At 48.3% G+C, this 22,431-nt stretch overlaps 1 protein-coding gene across 1 annotated transcript in view; it reads left to right on the top strand.

Moving 5' to 3' along the window:
• Positions 1-7,058: 7,058 nt before the first annotated feature.
• Positions 7,059-22,431, top strand: part of WSCD2 (WSC domain containing 2) — a 43,763-nt gene continuing 28,390 nt past the window's right edge. The window contains exons 1-3 of the mRNA XM_007106005.3: positions 7,059-7,508; positions 17,398-17,512; positions 20,657-20,841. Coding sequence (XP_007106067.1) covers positions 7,130-7,508; positions 17,398-17,512; positions 20,657-20,841 — 679 coding nt within the window. The 5' untranslated portion in view covers positions 7,059-7,129. The remainder of the gene's footprint in view (positions 7,509-17,397; positions 17,513-20,656; positions 20,842-22,431) is intronic.

Raw genomic sequence — 22,431 nt, 5'->3', positions numbered from 1 at the left:
GGTTCCCCCTGTGTGCACACACAAATATGTGGAATCTTGGATGAAAGCAATCCCCTTTTTTTGACCCAGGAAGTAAGTCTATATGTACAGAAGTGCCCATTGCAGCTTCGCACAGAGTGGCCAAAAACTGGAGAAAAGAACACAATATGTCCATCCTGGGCACAATTGGCTCATTACACTATAGCGCACCCATGAGTGGGAGGGTGTGTCCTGGAGGGGGTTCACACACCAGGTAGGGGTGCGAAATTCTTCCCCAGGGTTAGTTGGGGTAATTAAATTCTGGATTCCTAAAGACCGTGAGTGAAAGGCACAAGACTGACGATTATAATGGTATTTCTCAGACTATTTCATTACCTCTTTCACTGGCCAAGTGACTGGTCCAGGAGCAAGAAGGATGAGAAGGAACTTTGATTTAAAGGAGTGGGGTGTTCATTTACCTGGAGAAGAAGTGTTTGAGGGATGTCTCCAAGCTCAGGAAGCTTCCTTCCTTTGAGGCTGGGATTCAACTGAGAGATGCAGAGTGTAAGAGAAAGGGCTAGCTCTCCTGGTGGTCTGCTCCATGTGTGCCATTTCATCATGACGTTGAGACTTAGTTCTGCACTTGAATTCATGCCCCGCTTCTTGCTATCTGTATGTGTGGGCAAGTAACTTAATCTCTGTGCGCCTTAGCTTCCTCATCTGTAAGATGCGTATAATCATGCCTACACTTCACATTCATGAGAGGTCCTATATTGCCTTCCAGGAATCTGGGTAAAGATCTACATTTGGGAGGTTTAGCATAGCATGACTTATTTACAAGGAATGAAAACTGGAAATATTTTGCACATCTAATGATAAGGAAAAGATTGGATAACTCAAGATATATTCCAAGTAATGGATTGCATGAGTAAGTTGTTTATTTAGGTGAAGAGCACGCTAACCCCTTTCCTTCCCTGAGTGGGCAAGGAAGACAGAGAAGGGAGAACACCAAATACAGTGTGGTGCTGTCAACTCAGTTACCACTGAGGGTGACTGAGGCTGGGGAAACTCAAGGAGCCTGTGCAAACACAGCCTCAGAGTTATTCTATCAGTGGGGTTAGGGAGCTGGGGCATTTATACACCAACTCCCATCAGTCATTCATTGAGGCTGCTTCCAAATGGCATTTGGAAGTCAACTCTATAGGTAGGGCACATACAGCATCTATTACAGATCTACCAGACTGGCAGAAGTGAAAAAGGGTGACAACATTAAGTGCTGATGGGAATTGTAGCCATAGGCATGCTCATACCCTACTGGGGGGAGTTGTCACTACAACCACTTTAGAAAACAAATCAGCATTTCTTGGGGTAGTCATAAGATGGTCTCACAGTAGGACCCAGCAATTTCGCTCCTAGGTATATACACACCCTACATTAATTCTTGTACACATGTATCAGGAGACAAGGATGAGAGTGTTTGCAGCAACCAGGGAGGGGATTCCATTCTGCCCAAGCCATATGAGCTGAGAATTAATGATGAGGAAGCCCTGTGAAGGAAAATGGGATCCTTATACCAGGAAAAAAGGGGGATTGGGAGGCAAAACCACATATATTCTCTACAAATCATAATAAGAGGTAACACTTAGGTGACACTTGTACATATTAATTCCATTTAATATTTAGTCCTCACACCAACACTGTGAGATAAGTACTATTATTTCCCTCATTTTATGGATGGGGAAAGTGAGGTTAATAACCATCTCAAAGGGTTCTAGTGAGGATCAAGTGGTACAATGGAAATAACATACTCAGCACAGTGCCTGGCACATAGTAAATGCTTAACAAATACCAGTGATTTCTGATATTGTTATTATTTGTCCTGGGCTCTCAGTTTCTTGGGGAAAAACTGAAGAAACTGACCTGTCACAAACCTGGTTTCTCAGCAGCTGTTTCTTGGCAAGTTTGGATGGTCAAGGGGTCAGCTGGTGCCTGGGCTTATGCCCTCAAGTCAAGTTCAAGGAGTTGTGGAGGGAAAGTCGGCCCCCGCCCAGCCTCCTGGGCTTCTAGCCAGACTTACCTGTTCCCCAGAATCTACGGCCCCTCCCAGGGAGGGAGCCACGGGGCAGGCTGCACCTCCTGGTCTCCCTTCCCACAGGGCAGCTCTGCCCTGTCCATCATTCTCTTGGCAGCTCAGCACCGAAGTTCATTCTGGTGCTAAAAATAGGCTGTGTTTAGACACTCCAGGGCTCCGGCTGGAAACACGAACTACAGTAACCAAATACTGTCATGCCCGCAAAAGGGGGCCTCTCAGCCTCACCCTCGTGGCAGCTCACACTACCCTGGAGGCAGGGTAGGGGGCATCCACCACTTTCAACAGATGGGGAAACTGAGGCTCAGAGGGCGGTCTCATGTAAAACACAGAGAGATGAAGCAATGACAGCCAGCTTTTAGCGAGCGTCAACTCCTCCCCTATGGGTTATCTCCTCAAGTCCTCCCTAAACCCCGGGAGGGAGATTCTATGGGCCACCCACTCTGCAGAGAGAAATCGTCAGCTTAGAGAGGTGAAGACACCTTCCCGACTCACACACCCATAGGTGACGGGAGAGGATGTTAATGTGATTCTGGCTTCCAGCATGTAATGAACAAACAGAAACTGAGAGGTGAAGGGGCTTGCTGGAGGCCAAGCCATGCCCCCTGCCCAGGGTTGGACAGACACAAGCTGTGGCGTACGGGGAACCATCACACCTGCCTTGCAGGTTGCCAGGAGGGAGGAGTTTGTGAGAAGATGTTTGTAAAGCCTTTAAACACAGTGTTCAGCCTATGGTAGGTTTTCAACCAATGGCAGTCAGCTTCATTCCCCAGTTCTGTCTGGACAGACAGAGGCAAAGAGAGATTGAGAGAGACTTGGAGAGAGAGAGAGGGAGAGACAGGCGAGAAAGGATGATGGATGGGCATGAGAGACAGAGAAGGTTCCCTGGAGGAAGTGGGACTGTGGCTCAGAGGGGGCCCCTGCACCCCAGGACCACGCAGAGCTGCCTCCACAGAGCCCTGAATTTACGGCTCCCTTAGGCTGTCACGCGGGGCATTTGGCACATGGCACGGACCCACTGGTGTAGGTTTAAGCCCCAGGGAGAGGTCCGTCCTCTGAGTCTTCTCCCTCATTTTCTGCACTAGTGTTTCTTGGGGACCTACTGTGTCCCAGAGGCTGGAGCTGACACTGTGAGAGCACAGGTCGGGTCCCACTCACATGGGGCTCAGATTCCAGGGTGTTCTCTGTCCTGGTGACCCCCCCCACCTCCCGGCACCGGCAGGATGGTGTGGGTGACTCAAGTCAGAACCCCCCTTCCCCCACTCGCTCCTCCCACCACTGCTGCCTCAGTCTCTTTCTGTTCCCTGCCAGCTTCTAATGAGCTCATTATCCTCTTAAAACCCATTGGGCACCCACGTAAAGGAAAGATGTGTTGAAATATAAGAGAATGGGAAGGAAACAACAAAAAAGAACTACACCCAGAAATATCCTCAGAAAGACAAAAAGCCACAGGGAACAGAACAGCTGAAATCTTTGCTGTCTTCATGGCCGCAGCAAATGTGCTACTGTAGCACGTGGCTCTGATGGCAGCTCACATGTGCTCACGAGAGGGGCAGTGGCCGGAGACTTTTCTTGAGCACATACTATGTGCCAGGCAGTCTTCCTACAATTTTCAATGCAATCCTGCCAGCAGTATTTGCGGGGCGGGGGTGGTGTCAAGCTTCTTATTGTCCACTCCCCAGGAAAGGAGCCTCAGTCAGTGAGAAGCGGTGTCTTGCCCCAATCACATAGGTGGCTGGCGGAAGAGGCAGGGTTTGACCCCAGGTCGGTCTGCCTCCAGAGTCCATGCTCTTGCTTGCCTGTCTCTGGAAGGGCTGGTGTCCCCTGCCCATTCCCTTGAGGGCTGCTGGCCTTTTTTCATCCTGTCCCAGCTGCAGAAGTCTCTGCCATGTGTGTGATCTACATGAAATACCATGGGGCACAACCCACTGCCTGGAGGTTTTCTAGCTGATAAGAGACTGGTGAAACTTCAGTTAGAGCACAGTCCAGGCTTCTGAGCTTGGCATTCAAGGCTCCCCATGGTCTGACCCCACCCAGCGCTTCCCTGCATCCTCACCATGCCCTAAGCTCCTTGGCTGCCTCCACCCCAGTGCCCTGCGGGCGCTGTGTGCTGTTCCTTCACACAGAAAGCTGGCTCCCCTTGCAAGACCTGCCAACTTAAAGACCCCTCCTGGGAGAGGCCCTTCAGGGCAGCTACAGTCCCTCACTTCTCTGGGCTCCTGCATTCCAGGGCTTCTTACCCCGGGGTCCAGAAACCCCTTGACATTGTAAGCCAAAATCTAGAAGCTTATGTGCAAGGGCTCTTTTCTGGGCGTATGTCTGTAGTTTTCACCATATTCTCAAAGGGATATAAGTCCAGAATAGGCGTGTGGTTAGGAATACAGGCTGTGAAATCAGATGGGCCTTGGTTCACAATCCAGCTGCGACTTCACAGCTGTGTGGCCCTGGACAAGTTGCTTAATAATTCTGAGCCTCATTCCTCGCCTCTGTAAAATAGATACAGATCTCCCTCATTGAATTGTTATGAGGATTAAATCAGAGTATGTAAGCATTTAGAGCAGTATCTGGCACATAATAAGTGCTTGATAAACATTAGCTTTTAATATTAATTGCTGCTCTATATCATATATACATCTACTATGGGATTTATCATTGTCTATGTAGTATAGTGATTTAGTATAGTGATTGTTTAAATTGCTGGCTTCCTCAGTAGACTCTGAATTCTCTGAAAGCAGCAACTCTGAATTATTTATTTCTGCATTCCAAGCACACATACAGTAGGCAAGCAACACATGTTGTTAAATGAATGGAAGAATGGGTGGATGAATGGATGGGTGGAGAGTTGGATGGATGAATGGGCTGCTACAGTTCAGATGAATGGATAGATGGATGGATGGGTGGATGGATTAATGAATAGATTAAGGATGCATGGATGGAGGGGTACATGAATTGATGGATAGATTAAAGAATGGGTGATGGATGGGTGAAGAGATTGTGACTTGACGGATGGGTAGGTGGACTGCTGGATAGATTAAAGGATGATGGATGGATGGATGGATGGATGGATGGATGGATGGATGAACAGATAGTTTGACCCCGCGAGAGCATGGATTTGGGGCTGTTTTGTTCATTTAATTATTCCAATTGCCTGCAACAGTAGCTGGTGCATGTAGGTGCTCAGTACTTAGTTCCTGAATTAATAGGATGGCATATGGAGGGACCCTGGACTCTACCTTGAACCACAGTTAAACTCCCATGCTGCTGTCTGGATTGGTAGGGGCTGTTACCATTCAAATCACCCATTGACTGACAGCTGAATTCTTTGCACTGGCCAAGATTGTCATGAGGCCCCCTGCTGGTGGTAAAATGAAACCACATAGGCCAAGTGGAGTCTTCTATTTTCTAATTTAGATTCTGTTTTCCTCCTGGCTGATGATTCTGAATGTTTACTCATAAAGCCGTTGTTCTCAAACCTTTGTGCTCATTACCATCACCTGAGGGCACCTTGTTACACCTGTAGGTGTCCTCTTCAACCAGAGATTCTGGTTGGAGAGGTCAGGAAACAGGTCAGCCTGTTTAACCAGGCTGCCAAGTGATTCTGAATCAGATGCTCCTCAGACCACACTCTGAGGGACCCTCAAAGGATGAGCCACTGCTGGTCATTGGGAGGCAGTGGAGGTGGGCTGCTGCTTCGGGGGCTGTCTCTGGATTCCCAAGTGATGCCCAGACCATCACTTGGAGAAACAGCATAAAAAAGGCAGGGGTTCAGAGCTGCGGTTTTGTGTTTGGACCATCCTGGGTTCAAATCCCACCTCCACCACTCACCAGCTGTGTGTCCTCAGTTTCCTCATCTGTAAAATGGGAAATAGTTACTTCCCACAGGAACATGGGGAAGAATCATTAATACACATAGAAGGCTTGGCACAAAGCAGGGCATACCAGAGACACTCAGTAAATACTGAGTGAATGTGTATGTTGCTAAATAATTCTGCTTTCCTTCCTTCTTTTCTTCCTTGGATAGAAGAGAGGGGCTATGGTTTTGATCTCTCCCATTATAATGTGAGCCCTGTGAGGGATGGGACTGTGTCTCTCTGGTTTACAGCTCTATTTCCAGCACCTGGGACAGTGCCTGCTACACAGTAGGTGCTCGCTAAACATTTGTTGGGGAAAAAAATGAATGAATTTGATCTGGTTCAGTACCAGCCAGGTGCAGCAGACAGTTCAGCAAGGACCTAGGAAGTACTTTTTGGCCTTGAAGTAGCCCACGAATCAGTGTATATTTGACAAATATGCAGACGTGTGGGGCATAAGAACCTGTGCTTGTCCAAGATAAAGCTTGCCCTCAAACCAGGACCCAGTAGGATTCGCTTCTACCCAGCACTGCTGGGTGCTTTGAGCCACTGGTTTCCTCCCCTCTCTGGCTCTGCATCCCCCCTTGAGAATGTTCAAGAACGCTTCAAGTTCTGGCCTCTATGAGGAGATTTCTTATGCCTGTACCTGTGCTGTTTTGCAGGTGACAGCCCTGAGCCTGAATGCTTAACCGGATGAAAGCCCGCTAGCTTCTGTTTCTGCCAGGTGGACACGCTGAGCTTGGTCCCCAGCTGGGGAAGAGGCCAGACACAGCCCTCAGTGAAATAATCCAGCCCCTATAGGCCTGAGCAACTGAGAAAGGGCAAGAAGCAAACTCCAGCTGCTGCTGAACCCTCACAAAATCCTCCTCCAATTGCTATTTTCAAAGTTCTTTGGGAACTCTGAGGCAAAGAACAAGATGTAGGAAAATGGGACCAACTCCTGCGTGTCCCGAGCCTCAAAACCCCTTTCATGGCCCAAAGAAGCTCACCTGGACTCCAGGAGGGCTGGTGAACTCTGTCCTCTATTCTCTTGGCTTCAGCCAAGCATTGGGCTTGCCCTCCCGCTCTGATCTTGGCAGTCACCTTCGCAGACGGATTAAGACTGAAGACCCCCAGGGGCTCCATCCCTAAGGGAAGCTTAAGAAGCAGAGCCCTGCCTCCATTCCCTCCCTGGATCACACCCCCCAGCCCCCAGCGGAGCCTAAACGATCCAGTCCGGAATGATCCCGCTATGGCCAAGCTCTGGTTCAAATTCCAGCGGTACTTCCGCAGGAAACCTGTACGTTTCTTTACCTTCCTGGTGCTCTACCTGACAGCTGGGAGCCTTGTCTTCCTTCACTCTGGTTTTGTGGGTCAGCCTGCTGTCTCCCAGAACCAGGCCAATCCCGCTGCAGGGGCCCCAGCGGAGGGTGCTGAGCTGCCCTTTTTGGGTGACTTAAATCTGGGCAGAGCCTTCCGGGATACAGGTGAAACCTCAAGCATCGCCCGCAGGTATGGACCCTGGTTCAAGGGCAAGGACGGGAATGAGAGAGCCAAGCTGGGGGACTACGGGGGAGCCTGGAGCCGGGCCCTCAAGGGGAGGGTCATCCGGGAGAAGGAGGAGGAGCGAGGTAAGAGGGGTGAGCATCTGGGCTTGGAAGGTGGCTGAGGAGAAGGGAAGGGGGATGGTGATAATAATAATATAATAACAGCTGCCAGTGTTCAGTGTTTAATAGGAACCGGTCATCATACATGCAGGAGGTTTCACAGAGGAGAAAATTGAAGCTCAGAGACATTAAGTAGCTTGCCCAAGGTCACACAGCTTGTACACAGCCAAGCTTAGATTTGAACCCTGAATCTGTCAGAGTCCAAAGTCTGACCCTCCCCTGCAGCCTTTTTTAGCCCTTGTTACATACACTTGAAAATCACAACACCTAGCATCTATTGAGTACTTACTAAGGGCCAAGTACTTTTCTAAGCACTTGACATGCATTGAATTATCACCACAACTCTATGTGATAGGTGCTATTATTCCCATTTTAAAGGTGAGGAAACTGAGGCACTGAGAGCCCAAGTTTACACAGCTAGCTAGTGGCAGAGCTTCTGCTCCACTGCATTGCCTCTCAGTTCACTTTGCTGGATCTCTCAGTGATGGCACTTGGGGAACCTCATCGCCCTGGGCATATTTCGTTGCGTTTTCTTAGCCTGTCACAGTCAAAAAGGGCTTTTCTTCGTAAGTACATTACCTCATTTGATTTTCACTACACTCCACGGACATAAACAAGGAATATGAACTTATGCCCAGTTAACAGACGCGGAAACAGGCTTGAAGAAGTGAAGACACTTCTCCAGGGCCACATAACTGGTAAGTGGTAAGTTCAAATCAGACCCATCTGGCCTGGATGCTGGCTCTATGACTACCTCCCAGAGTCAGCCTATGTCTGCCCATCTAACCCGCATTCTGGGAAGGACCCCACAACCCCTGCAGTTCATGAGATTAACACGAATGGATGTTTCCAGAATCTGGAACAGAGGATCTACGACCAATCAGGACAGAAGGAAAACCTCCCCAGCCCTTGTGTTCCCTGCCACGTGTCACGCTTCTGCTGTGACTCAACCTATGAAAAACCCCTTCTCCCACCGCGGAAGGAAGCAGGACTAACGGAGGGGACTCATCCCGGGGAGCACATTTCCCTGCTTCAGTCCCATCCTGCACCTGGCTCAGGAGCATCCAGAAGACCCTACCGTCCCACCCTCGGGAATTTCCTAGAATTCTGCCTCTTCGAAAACTTCACAGGGAGGTGAAGGGGATTGTGGGAGGTGGCAGAATGGATTGGAGGACTTGGATTCATAGTCCAGCTCCGCTCCAACCAGCCGTGTGGTCCAGGCAAGTGGCTTTACCTTCTCATGCCTCAGTCTTGTCATCTGTAAAATGGGAATAATGACCCCCTCCCTGCCAGGTTTCTCCTGAGAGTTCAATGAGACATGGCTATGGAAACACCTAGCACAATGCCTGCACACAGTAAATTCTTAGGGGTGATCAGGAAATTCTTGTGAATCTACCTGGGTAAGGGACCCCGTCTTGTAGGCATAGTTGAGGTGTGAGGTGCTACACTGATGGAGAAATCATGATGTGGCTTCCCTCTCTATCTTCTCCAATCAGTAAGCTTCGTCTCACCCCAGCCACTCCAAACTCCTTCTGCTACTTTGCCAAAGTTTGCCACAAGCCTGCACCTTAGGATATGCTCCCATCATACTTAGGATAAATTCCAGAGTCCCCACCATGGCCCACCAATCCAGCCTCATGTTATAACATTTCCTGCCCCTCCTCACCACACACTCCTCCTCATTGTCCTTCTTGCTGTTCATTGAACACACCAAGTCTTATCCTACCTCGGAATCTTTGTATAGATAGTCCTGTCCATCTGGGATGTTCTTCCCCATATCTTTGCATGGCTCCCTTCCTCCCTTCCTCCTGGACCTCAGTCAAACCTTGCCACCCTGTAGAGGTCTTCCTGGACTGTCCTAAAGTAGCCCTACTTTGTGCCTGGTCAGGACCAGATTCCCCACCTCTATTTTTGTCACAGTACTTATCACTATCTGAAAGTATCTCATTTTTACTTGCTTTCTTGTTTATAGTCTGCCTCTACTGCTAGACAGTCAGCTCCAAGAAGGCAGGGATAGTGCCTGTCCTGGTCACCTTATTCTGTCAGCACCTGGGACAGCACCAGGAACAAAGATGGCGCTCAGTACCTACTGGTTGAATGAATGAGTGATTGGATGGACAAATGAATGAATGATCAGCCCTCTGCCTGGGGTGTCTCCACAGGCTTAGCTCTACTCTTCCTCCAGATCTCAGCTTAGCTCACCTCCAGGAAATTGTCCCTGACCCCCACTCCAGGCTTGATCGAATGTTCCTCCTCTGTACTCCCTGTCATGGCCCTTATGTGAATGGTAATTGCCTGTGTTTATCGAGGTCCTTTGATAGAATATGATTCCCTAGTGGCACAATTGATTTATCCAACGACAATAACAACATCCCCCCATTTGTTATGAGAATGAAATACCACTGCCACTATTACAAGTAATTATTACCATTTCTTGAGCACCTGCTTCATGCCAGTCACTGTCCCATTTGCTTTTCATATGTTATTTGAATGGAGTGATATATGTAAAATGCTTATTACACCTCCTGGTTTATAATAATAGGTCACTTCATAGTTGCTGCTGTTAGTAGTAGAAATAATAGCTAAACATCTATCGAATGGTCATTATTGGCTAGACCATGTTATAAGTGCTTCATTGCCTTATGTAATTATCTAGAGACTATTATCCTATTTTACAAATGGAAAAATTTAAAACTCAGGGAGAAGTCACTTACCCTAGGTTACACAGGTAGTGAGTGGAAGAACTGAGGTTTGAAACAACGTCCATTTAATTCCAAAGCTTGTGAGCCTTCTTCTCTACCACGCTATCCCCGCTGCCTCTGGAAATCTTATATATTTTATAAAATCTAAAGAGAGAAGGAAGAGAAAATAAGAAAGAAGCCTGGACCCCAGAGCTCTCAGCAGGCAGCTTTAGAATCAGGTGGTCTTAGTAAGAAAACACAAATTCAGACTGTCCTTGATTAACTTATTCAGAGTTCAGCAAGGAAAGACAGCATATTAGGTTAACGCTAATAAAAACGAGACGCTTCTTTGACCTGATGCTAAACACATTTGGCTTTTCTCTGAAGCTGGCAAGGGCTCTGCTTGATGCAATGATGCAAGATTTAAGCTGTAAAGGATTCAGAGCCCATCACTGCGCAGGAGGTGAGGGTGGAGATGCTCCCAGGCTGGGCTGAGGCTGGGCAGGAAGTCTGACTTCCTGGGTGGAGCTGGCACCTACAATGTGCCAGTCACCTTGCTAGGCTTGTGAAATCCTGTGCTCTGAGCAGCCAAATGAGGGTTCAAAGCCCAGTTCTGCAGCTTGCTGGCTGTGCACTTTGGGCAGGTCACTTCACCTCTCTGAGCCTCAGTTTCCTTTGGGAGATAAAAAGTACTTAACATCAGATGACTGATGTGATGATTACATAAGATAAATCAATAGCATGCTCTCTAAATGCCAGGCACTGTTCTAAACCCTTTGCATCTATTACCTCATGTAATCTTCGTAGCAACTCAATTAAGTAGACGCTGTTATTAACTCCCCCATACAGGGAAGAAACTAAGGCACAGAGAGGCTAGGTAACCTGCCCAAGGTTATCCAGCTGGAGGAGGGGGTAAACCAATATTTGAACCCAGGTGGTTTGAATCTTACACCTGAACCTTAACCACTACATCGTCTCACTTCTCAACACACAGAAAGTACTCAGCACAGAGTGTGGCACACAGTGAGCAGTTAGTATGTGCCGGCTATTATTATTAATATTGTAATTCTGTAGGAGAAAACAGAGGTGATTTGACTTACCTTAGGTAACACACTTGTTGTTACCAGAGCCAGGAGCCAAATCCAGTTTGATTTCAAAGTCTGTGCTGTTTCTGTTTCCCCCAGATTACAGAGCGGGTGGGCTGGGTGTAAAGAAGGACACGGGGATATTTAGACAGCATTTTTGGAAAGGACAGCAGGGCACCCACTCCCCATCTCCTCCAGCTGAAGGTGCAATCTCTGCAGATTATGGAGGGTCTGCTCTGAGACTGTGTCGGAGACTGTGTGCTTATACTCAGCCTCACATCAGGTAGGAAGTATTAAACTCTTTTCATACGTTAAGAAACAGAGGCTCAGAGAGAGTAAATGACTTGCCCCCCATGTCACACAGCTGCTAAGAGGCAGAGCAGACTCCAACCCGATTCTGTCGGAATCCAAAGCTCTTATTCTTAACCACTGAGCTATAGAATCCCCAACTGCAATCATTCACTCATTCATTCATTCATTCCATATTTACTGCATGTCTGCATGCCCCGCCCTGTGCTGGGAGGTGGAGACCCAAGAATGATTCAAGCACAGTTTTTTTTTTTTCCTCTGAGGAATATTCACACCCTCCTGGGGCAAGACAGGCAAGTAAAAGATAAATTATGTTTTCCAAAATAACTTTTTGCTTGATTATCAAAGTAGAAAAATTAGAATACACAGCAAAAAAGAGATGAAAATACAAATAGCCCAGAGTCCCACCATCCAGCAACAGTCCCAGTCAACACTGTTGGTGTATCACCTTTACCTTCCTTTTTCCTTTATGTGTGTGTTTCTAAAGAATAGAATGCTGTATATATAGCATCATATCCTGCTTTCCCCTACTGTAACACTTTTTCATTTTGTTAAAAATTCTTCCCCAGTGGACCTAAATTATTTCTAATTTGAAAAAATAATGGACAATACTTGGAAAATTGTTTCAGAAAAGTGTTAATGTGGGGTAAGCCAGGGGTCTCTGGGATCCCAAAGGAGGGATCCCATTCGGTCATGGGGCTGTATCATGTCTGCCTTCCTGGGGGAGGTGATAGTTGAGCTGAGCCTGCAAGATCCATGGGCCTTGACCAAAGTGAAAGATGCATCCCTTCTACCCCAGGGAAGCCTAGATATGAGCAGGAAATTCCATTCCCTGTGCGAGGAAACCCAGACAGCACTGGAGTGATCCTCTTGAAGGACAGCTTTCCAAGATGGTGGAGAATCCCCAGCAGGAATATACAGTTTCTCTTCTCCATGAAGAGATCAATCTTACAATCAATCTTAGAATTACCCTTGTATTAGAGTCTGAGGGCTGCTATAGCAAAATACCACGAACTGGGTGTCTTGAAACAACAGAAATGTATTACCTTGAAGTTCTGGAGGCCAGAAGTCCAAAATCAAGATGGGCTCTCAAAGGCTCTAAGAGGAAATCTGTTCTAAGCCTTTCTCCCAGCTTCTGGCCTCGGCAGGCGCCCTTGGCATTCCTTGCAGCTGTATAACGCCAGTCATTGCCTGTTTTCACATGGCCTTCTCCTTGTGTCTCTGGGTCTTCAGAGAGCCACTTTCTTACAGGGACACCATTCACATTGGATTGGGACCTACCTACTCCAGTATCACCTCATAGCTAATTACATCACCAATGACCTTATTTTCAAATAAGGTCACATTCTGAGGTACTGGGCTTAGGACTTAACCTATCTTTTTTTTTTTTTTTTTGATGAGGGGCACAGTTCAACCCATAACTCTTCCCACTTTTCAGGCAGGAGCTTGAGTAATACTGCAAGGCTACTGCAGTGTCAGGATTAGAACCCAGATCTGGTGGACTCCAAAACTGTTCTTGTAGGACACTGTAGTGCCTCCTGTCTGTGAATCTACTCACAGACAGTAAATAAGAGGAATACAAATTAGCATATGTATAGCTATCTTTTTAACAAATTACTTCCATTGAAGAGAGCAAAATTTCTTAAAAAGGAAGATTAATTGAAGCAAAAGAAAAAAAAAGGAAAGGAAAGGGGAAAAAAACACAGTCAAGAGAGCTCCTTTCCAGAGGCCTGTGCTCTCCTGGGCTCACCCCTCACTGTTTTCTGTGCTTGAGATAAATAGGCAGGCTGGGACAGGACTTTGCCATTTCAGCAATATTTAGATGGGTGCAGAGATAAACTGATAGATTATGTGAACTCGGCCATTAATTCACCCTCGAGTGACCTGTGATTTTTGTCCCTGTGTTACATACTCGATCTCCCCCTCATCTCTGGGAGATTCTGCCACCACAGCAGAACTTGAGGCAGGGCCTTTGGAAAATGATGGAAGTGCGTTGGACAGTACCCCTGCTGATGAGCTCATTGCTAGCAGGGTGATAGAACTCCAGGGACAGCGTCACCGGTTGCGTTGGCCACAGCCTGCACTGAAGGGTCAGTGGGGAAAGAGTCACCAGCACTTGCCCAGGGCAAGGAGGAAACAGATTCAATATCCATTTCCTGACCCAAAGAGCTCAGCCCATCCATCAGTTCACAGTATGTAACACGCCCATTCTTCTCCAGAGCATCAGTGAAGGTACCATGTATCTCTTTTTTCCTCCTGTTGACAGATGAAGAAATGGAAGGTCATCTGTTCACCCAACAAGTCTTTGAGCACCTGTTATGTAGGACATCTCAGCCTGATGCCTGGCCTGTGGGAGGGTTAGGGAAGGGGTGGTATAACATTTAAAAGCCCAGGCTTAGGGGCAGTTGGACCTATGGTCAAATCTCCGCTCTTCTCCCAAAAGACCCTCCCTCTCCCATCATCCCTCCAGGAAGGCCTCTCTTGGAGGATGGAGAAACCCTTCTCCCAAGCCGAGACTGAACGTGGTACATGGGAAAAAGCAGCCTACACATGGATGTAGTCTAGACTCTCCAAGCTGGGTGGACTCAAGCAACTTAGCTTGACAATCAGCATATTAGTCAGTGCACCTTTGGTGGCAAGGGACAAAAACCCATCTTGAATCAGCTTAAGCTAAAGAAGAAAATGTATTGTGTCTTGTCTCCAAACTACCAAAGGGGCTAGGTTTTCAAATGAATGATTTGTGCCCTTCTCTTCCTTACTCATCTCTGCTCACCTCTGACTCAGCTTCGTTCTTCTCCTGTACAGACTGACTTTGATGCCAGGGATGGTGGCTGTTGGTAGCTCTGGCCTTAGAGAATGCCAGTGTCATAACCCAAGGGAAACAGATTTCTTTCTCCCAGCTTTAATCTATAAAAATCCAAAGAATGGGTCATGTGCCCTTCCCTGTAGCCATCAATCGCTGGCTGGTGGCAGGTGCAATATGATTGGCTCTTTCATGGTCAGTGTCTCCTCATGGTCAGGGCAGCTAAGATCTGTTAACAGAAAAATAGGAAGAGGGCGTGCTTTGAAGGTAGAAACAGTACCATTACAGTCCACGCCTTCACCCCGCAGAGGACGTGTGTGTACATACACTAGCACCCCTATTAATTTGATTATAAAAATCTCATCTAACACAATCCACTATCCCATATATGGCCAAATGCACCTACCCTCACCCAAAGGTGAGACCACCCATGGTCATAGTACATCCAACTCCAAGCCCGGCATTTCTGGGTCACGAGTGATACTCTCCATCAGAACTCAGTGTGGCGCCTTGTGATCCTGAAGTCTGTGGGCCAAATGGAAGTGAAGCCTCCCCAAATGTAAAATGGCTGGAGGACAGATCTGGGCTTAAATTTTAAGTGAGACACTTCCAAGCTATAGTAACATAGGCAGACTACATAGTTTCGAATTCTACATAAAAACGACTAACATGGAGTAACATGAGTGGTTACCAGTCAGAACATATACCATATGCCAAAACAAAAGATTTGCGTCTAAGACAGAGAGATATAATAGCCATTAGGATCAGCCTCTTCATCTATAAAATGGGTTAATAAGAAGGGTGTGAGGACTGAATTTTGTAAGATAAGGCATGGCACTTAGTAAAGTAGATAGCACATAGTAGATACTCAATACATATTCTCCCCCCGCCCTCTCACACACACACACACACACACACACACACACACACACACACACACACACACACAGAGTTTTTGATCTGATGACAGTGACCTCATGCTGACAAAATAAAACAACCATTTCCCCCCTTCCCCTCTCCCTCCCTCTCCTTCCTCTTTTTTCTCCTCCTTCGCATCCTTGGACACTCTGTCCTCTAGTGAACTATTGAGCTAAAGGTGGTGTGAAGCTCTCACCACCATGGCCCATGGAAGTTCTCACTCCCAGCCCAGATGTAAACAGCATCCATGCCCCAGGGCCGTGGTTCCTTCTGTGACACAGGAGGGTCATACATTGTTGAACAAGCACAGTGACAAGATGTAGGCTTTTCCAGAGCTGTCACCATCTGATGTGCCCGCTCCAGGGAGGCCATGTTTCTTTTAAAGATGGACTCTTCTTATTTGACCAAATCACCTCTGTCTTATGAAAGAAATTCACGGTGATCAGGGAGGAGACGCATCTCCAGCGAGGCTGACAAATTCTGCACTTACCAGGGTGGTGTTGAGAGAAACAATTGCTCCATAATGATCCTGTATCCTCTGCTAGACCCTTCTCTCCACCATGAGTTGGGGGGACAAGAAGCCCACAGTTTAAATAGACAGCAGCCCACCCATGAACGAGATCAAGTGGCATGTAATATTTCCCTCAGTCATTCCCTGTGAGGGCCGTTTAATTCCAAGGGCTGGTTGGGTCCTCAGTCTAACCTTCAGTTATTTCCAAGTGCAAGGGTGGAAAGAGCACTGGTTTGGGGTCCCATAGATCTAGATTTAAATCTTTGTTCTACCATCAATTAGTTTCAGGTCTCAGACAGTTCACTTCACCTTTCTGGGCCTCTGTCCAATCATCTAAGAAAAGACTTTAAGCATACCAAGGGTCATCGCACCTGGGTCATTGCAAAGATCCTCGGATTCAAAGAGAAACAAGCAGTAGTTCAGAACATGGGCTCTGCAGCCAGATTGCTTGGGTCCAAACCTAACTCCACAGGTATAAGCTGTGTTTCCTTGGGCATGTGACTTAGCCTCTCTAGGCCTCAGTTTCCTCTTCTACATTGAGTGGGAATATTAATACTTACCTCATAGGGTCATTCTAAGGATTCGCTGAGACAATATGTGTAAAGCACTTAGCAAAGTGCATGTCCAAATTAATAATAATGATTGTAAGAACATATGGGAAAAGACTTTATAAACTGTAAAGTACCATCTTTGTGTACTATTTACCAGGAAGTACAGGAACACATGTACTACTTTAACAAAACTAAGTGAATGGTTTGTAATTATATAGTTGTTTTACATTATTTAAAAATTTCCTTTTGGATGAAAGCATTCACCTTGGCCCACAAGGTGGGAAAACTGTAAAGTACTTATACAACGCTGTGAATGGCTGGTTTTTTATTCCACTCACCTTAACTTTGTGCCTGTTATATTCAAGACACTGTGGTAGAGACGTTTATACAAATAAGTCCATTTTAACCTCATTGGGCTGATATTTTCATCCCCACAATGAAGAAAACTAGGCCTCAGAGAGGTTAACAGGCCTAAATGCACTAGGTCAGCACTAGAATGTAACCAAAGTGATATGACAACCTAGATCTTGAGATATCCCAGGCCAGTGTTCCTTCCAAGGGAAAATAACACCTTAAGCCATCTTGTAGAAATGATAACAGGCCGTCAACTTATCAAGCTCTTCAGAGCTGTCCTAATACAGGTCTCATCTGCTTGGTGCTTAGGGAATGATGTTGGCTTGGGTTACTGGGTGCCCAGTTGTCACCAGTAGAGCCCAGGGGCATGACCTTAACCCTGGCCTTGGAAAGGTCCCTCCCTGCTCTCTGTTGACCTCCAGGGCCCACAGCCTTACGCATGGGACACCACTGCCCTTATAGATCATGTTCTGCCAATGCACATGAGTTTCAGTCTCTCTTGTTTCTACTTTACTGCTCAGAGGAAGGAATTGGTACCAAAAGGTCAACAAGGCCACATAGCCAGAGGCACACTGGTTACTCCTGAAACCCTTTCAGCTTCGTCCCCCCTGCCAAATCTGACTTTTCTCATCTCCCCAAAGCTAAGTACATCGGCTGCTACCTGGATGACACCCAGAGCCGGGCCCTTCGAGGCGTGTCCTTTCTCGACTACAAAAAGATGACCATCTTCCGTTGCCAGGACAACTGTGCAGAACGGTAGGGCCCCACCAGTGTCCCAGGCGTTCAGACCCCTTCCTTCTCAGATTCCTACCTGTGGTGGTCTTTCTTTTTTCATGGGAGGGCATGATGGAGGATGAACGTGTGGCTACAAGGAAAGGGTGATGCGAGGGTGATGTGTGTGTGTGTGTGTGTGTGTGTGTGTGTGCGCGTGTGCGTGTGTGTGCATACATGCATGCAACTGAGGAGGGAGTTGGTCTATGGGAATTCGTGAGACTTTGCCTAGGAGTGAGTTTGCAGTGTACAGTATGCAGGGTCATATGTTTGTAAGCTTAATGCCAATACCTAACTGTCTTTAAATAACAGTAGCTGTGAGTGCAGGAGTCTCTGTGGATATGTTTGCAAGTGTCCCAAATTGTGGGGAAAGCACAGGTGGGCGTTTACATGCAGGCAAGTGTGAGTCTGTGAGCATGAGGCTTGTGTGATGCCCGTGGGAAGGGTGAGGTGCGAGCCTGGGAACAGGGCTATTTAAGGGTTTACCAGCCAAGAAACTATTTGTTTCTCTACCAGGGAGAAACACTCACCTGTCCAGACAGTGTTTTCCAATCTAAGAAGAAAATGATGTTCTTGATTAGAACATGCACTGGGGGGAGAGAGCTGACTTTCCAAGAGTGGATGAGGCCCCAGAGGACTGGCGAGTTGGGACCCTCGGTCCAGGCCTGGGAACCGGCACTGCTGCCCTAGAGGCACTGTGGAGTGAGCTGACCTTCTCCTCCCCTGTGCCCTGGGTCCCCTGACGTGTGATGGCTCGTGAGAAGCCTCTAACATGCTCATCTTCAGACTCTAGCCAGTTGCCTCTGGTGATCACAAGCTCTAAAGGAGCTCCGCTGCATGGCTGGAGTGGAAATGGGCAAGTGGGTGGCCAAGGGACCCTTCCCTCAGTTCCTGACTAGGAAACACTGTCGCCTTTATAATCAGCTTCCAGAACAGTCCACCATTGAAATCCTGAGCCCAGGACCATCTCCAGCTTGGGAAGGACTCCAAGCTCTTGAGGATATTGATTCTTTATGTATTGAACGGTGGGGAGACAGAAGTGAATTTCAGAGTCCGCGGCCTCCGAGAGGTCTTGTGGGAGTTGAAGAGTTAATATTTGCGAAGCAAATATTTGAGAACGGTGCCTGGAAGAGAGCAAGTGTAAGCTATTGCCATTCTGTGGCCCAAACCCGCTCTTGCTTCTGCCTCCCCAACTAGCTGGGGAGCCCCTTGGGGGCAGGGCTGCAGCTGACTCATCTCTGTATCCATCTGGAAACCCATGTGGGCAGCCAGAAAGTATGCGCTGAACCAGAGTGAATTACGCGAGTTGATCTGACTCATCTTCTGAAGCTCCACCTTGGCTGTCACCTCCTCTGAGAAGTCTCTCCTGACACCCCAGCCAGGTTGGGGGCCTCTTCTGCATTTCCACAATCTGCGACTTATTCCATCTCAACCCTCATCTCACTATGCCGGCGTTTTCTGGTTAAGCGCTTGTCACTCCATCTAGGCTGTGAGCTCCAGGACGCACACGTCAGCATCGCCTGGAATCTCTCAAAACAGATTGCCGGGCCCCACCCGCAGCTTTTAATTTGGTGGGTTTGAGGCAGGGCCCAAGAATCTGCATTTTTAACAAGTTCCCAGGTGACACTGGATGCTGTTGGTCCTGGAACTATGGTTGGAGCACCACTGCTCTGATTTTCACACCCAGCTGGGAAATTTTAGAAACTCCTGCTGTCCAGTGTTCCTTCTAATCAGTGGGTCCAATGATATGAGACGGGCCCCAAGGGCACCTGAGAACCAAGGCTTGAGAGAGACAGCGACAGACAGGTGGAAGAAGGAGGCTGTCCCAGCTCCAAGATGCCCAGATAGTTTAAGCTGCTCTTACTGCGTCTGCCCAGGTGACCGTGTGATCACACGCCACCCGAGTAGTAGCGGTGTTTGGAGACATGAGTCTGGGTGGGTCTGTCTCTCCAGCCAGCCCCCAGAAGTCCCTTGTGATGGCGTGAGCTGACACCTCCCGTAGGTCCAGCCTTGCATGACCAGTATTTTGCAGGCCGCTCCCCCAAGGAGCTTTCACGATTCTGGAAAGTGCCTCAGAGGCCACAGCGGGCAAGAGGACTGAGCAGGGGTCGTCCTACTCCCCTCTCCCCCACCACTTCATACCTACCCCGCGAGCCAGAGCAAGCAATTCCCTTTTCATCTGTTTACAGAACAGGTCCTTACTAAAAGTCCTTTTTAGGAAATGACTCCAGAGCTGTGAAAAAAATGGACAATCTTGCAGTGCCTGGATATTTTCTTTTGTTTTAAGGAAAGGAATTTTTTACTTGGCTGGATACGTGACCTTGGTTTTGCCACCTTCCAAAGACATAAGAGAGTCCCTGCCCCCTCCCCTGGGTCCAGCTCCTCTCAGGGGACATAGAGGCATCATTCCTGGGGGATGTTTCCTGGAATAAAGAGGCTGGACTTTGCAGATATGATTGGCTTGTGGCTCTAGACAGGCAAGAGCAAGAGAGTGGTTGGGGCAGAGGGGCCACAGGACCAGAGGGGTGTGCGTGTGAAGTGTCCTGTGTGTTGAAGGTATATGTAGATGGGTGTGAATATGACGTTGTGTGTCTATGTGGGTAAGTGTATGGGGGTGTGAGACATGAGGCAGGGATGGAAGCAGGTGGTCCCTGGGGCTTGTCCCCTTCCAGAGTCTCCCTGTCCCCCAGGGACCTCCTTGGATTCCTTCTTGGATTCCTGCCTATTCCACCTCCAAGACTTTCTAACCCCTTAGCCTCCCTGACCCTCTCAGGGTCTCCTTATTCTCAGTCCAGATCCCCCTGTCCCTTGGAGTATCCCTGTACCTCAGATCTCCTTGGGTCTCCCTGACGCCCAAGGTCTTCCTTGTTTCCCCTCTTCCAGGGAGATAGGGAGACCCCAACCCCAGTCTCCTCATTTCTCTGGGGTCTCCCTGTCTCCTGGAAGCCTCTGTCTCCTGTTCCCTGAGGTCTCCCCTGTCCCCCTTCCATCATCTGTCTCTCCATTTCCCCTGGGACCTCCTGGTCCCCAGAGCCCTCCCGTCCCCCAGGCCTCCTCACTAGGTGAGTCACCCTGTCCCTGGGGTCTCCATGGTGGCAGTTACCCTGGCCTGACAGCAGCCTCCCCCAGGGGTTACCTGTATGCTGGGCTGGAGTTCGGCGCCGAGTGCTACTGTGGCCACAAGATCCAGGCGACAAACGTGAGCGAGGCGGAGTGTGACATGGACTGCAAGGGCGAGCGGGGCAGCGTGTGCGGTGGCGCCAACCGCCTCTCCGTCTACCGGCTGCAGCTGGCCCAGGAGTCAGCCCGCAGGTGTACGTGAGTCGGCCCCTCCCCTCTCTGCCCTCGCCCACCCGAGCGCCCACCTGTACCTTCCACGGCTCCCACCGCTCCTAAGCCCTTGGCTGCCCTCCAAGGCTGCCATCATCCTGCCCCAGCCTCACCTTCAGCCACGCCCCTCTTCCTCCTTAACAAACAGCTAGAGCCTGAGCTGGCCTGTCCTTCCTCATTTTCTGAAAGCAGATTGTGTCTAAGGATGGTGACAATGACAATGACAACAGCAAACACTTCACCGTTTTCCAAGTGCCTTCTGTGGGAGAGCACATCTAATCCTCACGATGACCCTTGAAATCGCACTGTTATTCACCCGCTCCCATTTTACAGATGAAGAGACTGAGGCTGAATGTCACACAAGCAGCAGAGGATTTAAACCAAGTCCAGAGCTTATGCCTTTAATGCTCCTGTAGAGAGAATTTATCCCTCGCCTGCCAGTGCTTCAGTCTTGCTGGAAAAACTCTCCAGTTTCCAAACTGAGGGAGGGAAGGGGATGACTGGCCAAGGAGAAGAGCCACCCCCTCTTCTGTGGATATTGTCCCGTTGTCCCCTCTCTGGATGTTTAATAGCAGTTAATGTCTATTTATCAAGCATCTGCCGTGTGCCAAGCACCGTGCTGAGCCCACTGCAAGCCTGATTTTGTTTCCCTTCCCTACAGCCTTTTCAGGCAGTTACCATGGTTAATTATCTCCATTTTACAGCGAGGTAACCGAGGCTTGAGGAATTTAAGTAAGCCTGCCCAAGGTCACACAGTCTTGTGACCTCAGAGGTGACCTTCAGACCTATACGAAGAGCTAATGGCCTTGACGAAAGACAGAGGGCTGAGGTTTGTCCTGGTTACTCTTCTGATGCAGTCCTGAGGTAGGAATAGGAATCCAGAACTAAGAATCCCAAACTTGAATTCTCCAATGAACCCTAGGGAGATCTTGTTAAAATGCAGATTCTGATTCAGCCAGTGAGATTCTGCATTTCTAAGGAGTTCCTAGGTGATGCTAGGTTGCTGGTCCATGGACCACACTTTGAATAATAAGGCCTTAGACCTCCGTGGAGCTGACAAGGTCCGCCCCAGAATGGCAGCCTGCCCACCCAGGTGGATTTGGCAGAACCTTAATGCCTGTCTGCATGCAGAGAAAGGCCTCTTCCGTATGAATGTCATTGTTTATAAAAATTCATTGCTGGTGTGCTTGACCCTGTGTTCTGTTTTCCAAACCCCATGTTTCTGAAGCCCTGTTCAAGCTTTGCTTTACAACGGGGTCCCGCGTGCCGCCAGTTTACAAAGTGGCTGATTTCTAGAAACAGAGGCACCATCTGCCTCCCCATCGTTGCCTCAGTTCATCCAGCTCTGCAGGTCTGGCTGGCAGAGGGCAGGGAGGGTGTGTGAAATCCAGGCTGGATAATGTCCATACAGCAAGTCTCTGGTTTGGCCATTAGTGTAATGAGGTTTTAATTTGATAGCAGATTTATCATCCCCAATGCTGATTTCTTTATGCCAATGTTTACATTATTTTGATGGTGACATTGACCATATGAAGAGATGGCCTTAAAGTTGTGTGTATTTAGAGGGAAAGCTG

The sequence above is a fragment of the Physeter macrocephalus genome, chromosome 19, assembly GCF_002837175.3.
Source record: "Physeter macrocephalus isolate SW-GA chromosome 19, ASM283717v5, whole genome shotgun sequence".
Classification (NCBI taxonomy): Eukaryota; Metazoa; Chordata; class Mammalia; order Artiodactyla; family Physeteridae; genus Physeter; species Physeter macrocephalus.
This window is presented reverse-complemented; position numbering and strand designations above follow the sequence as displayed.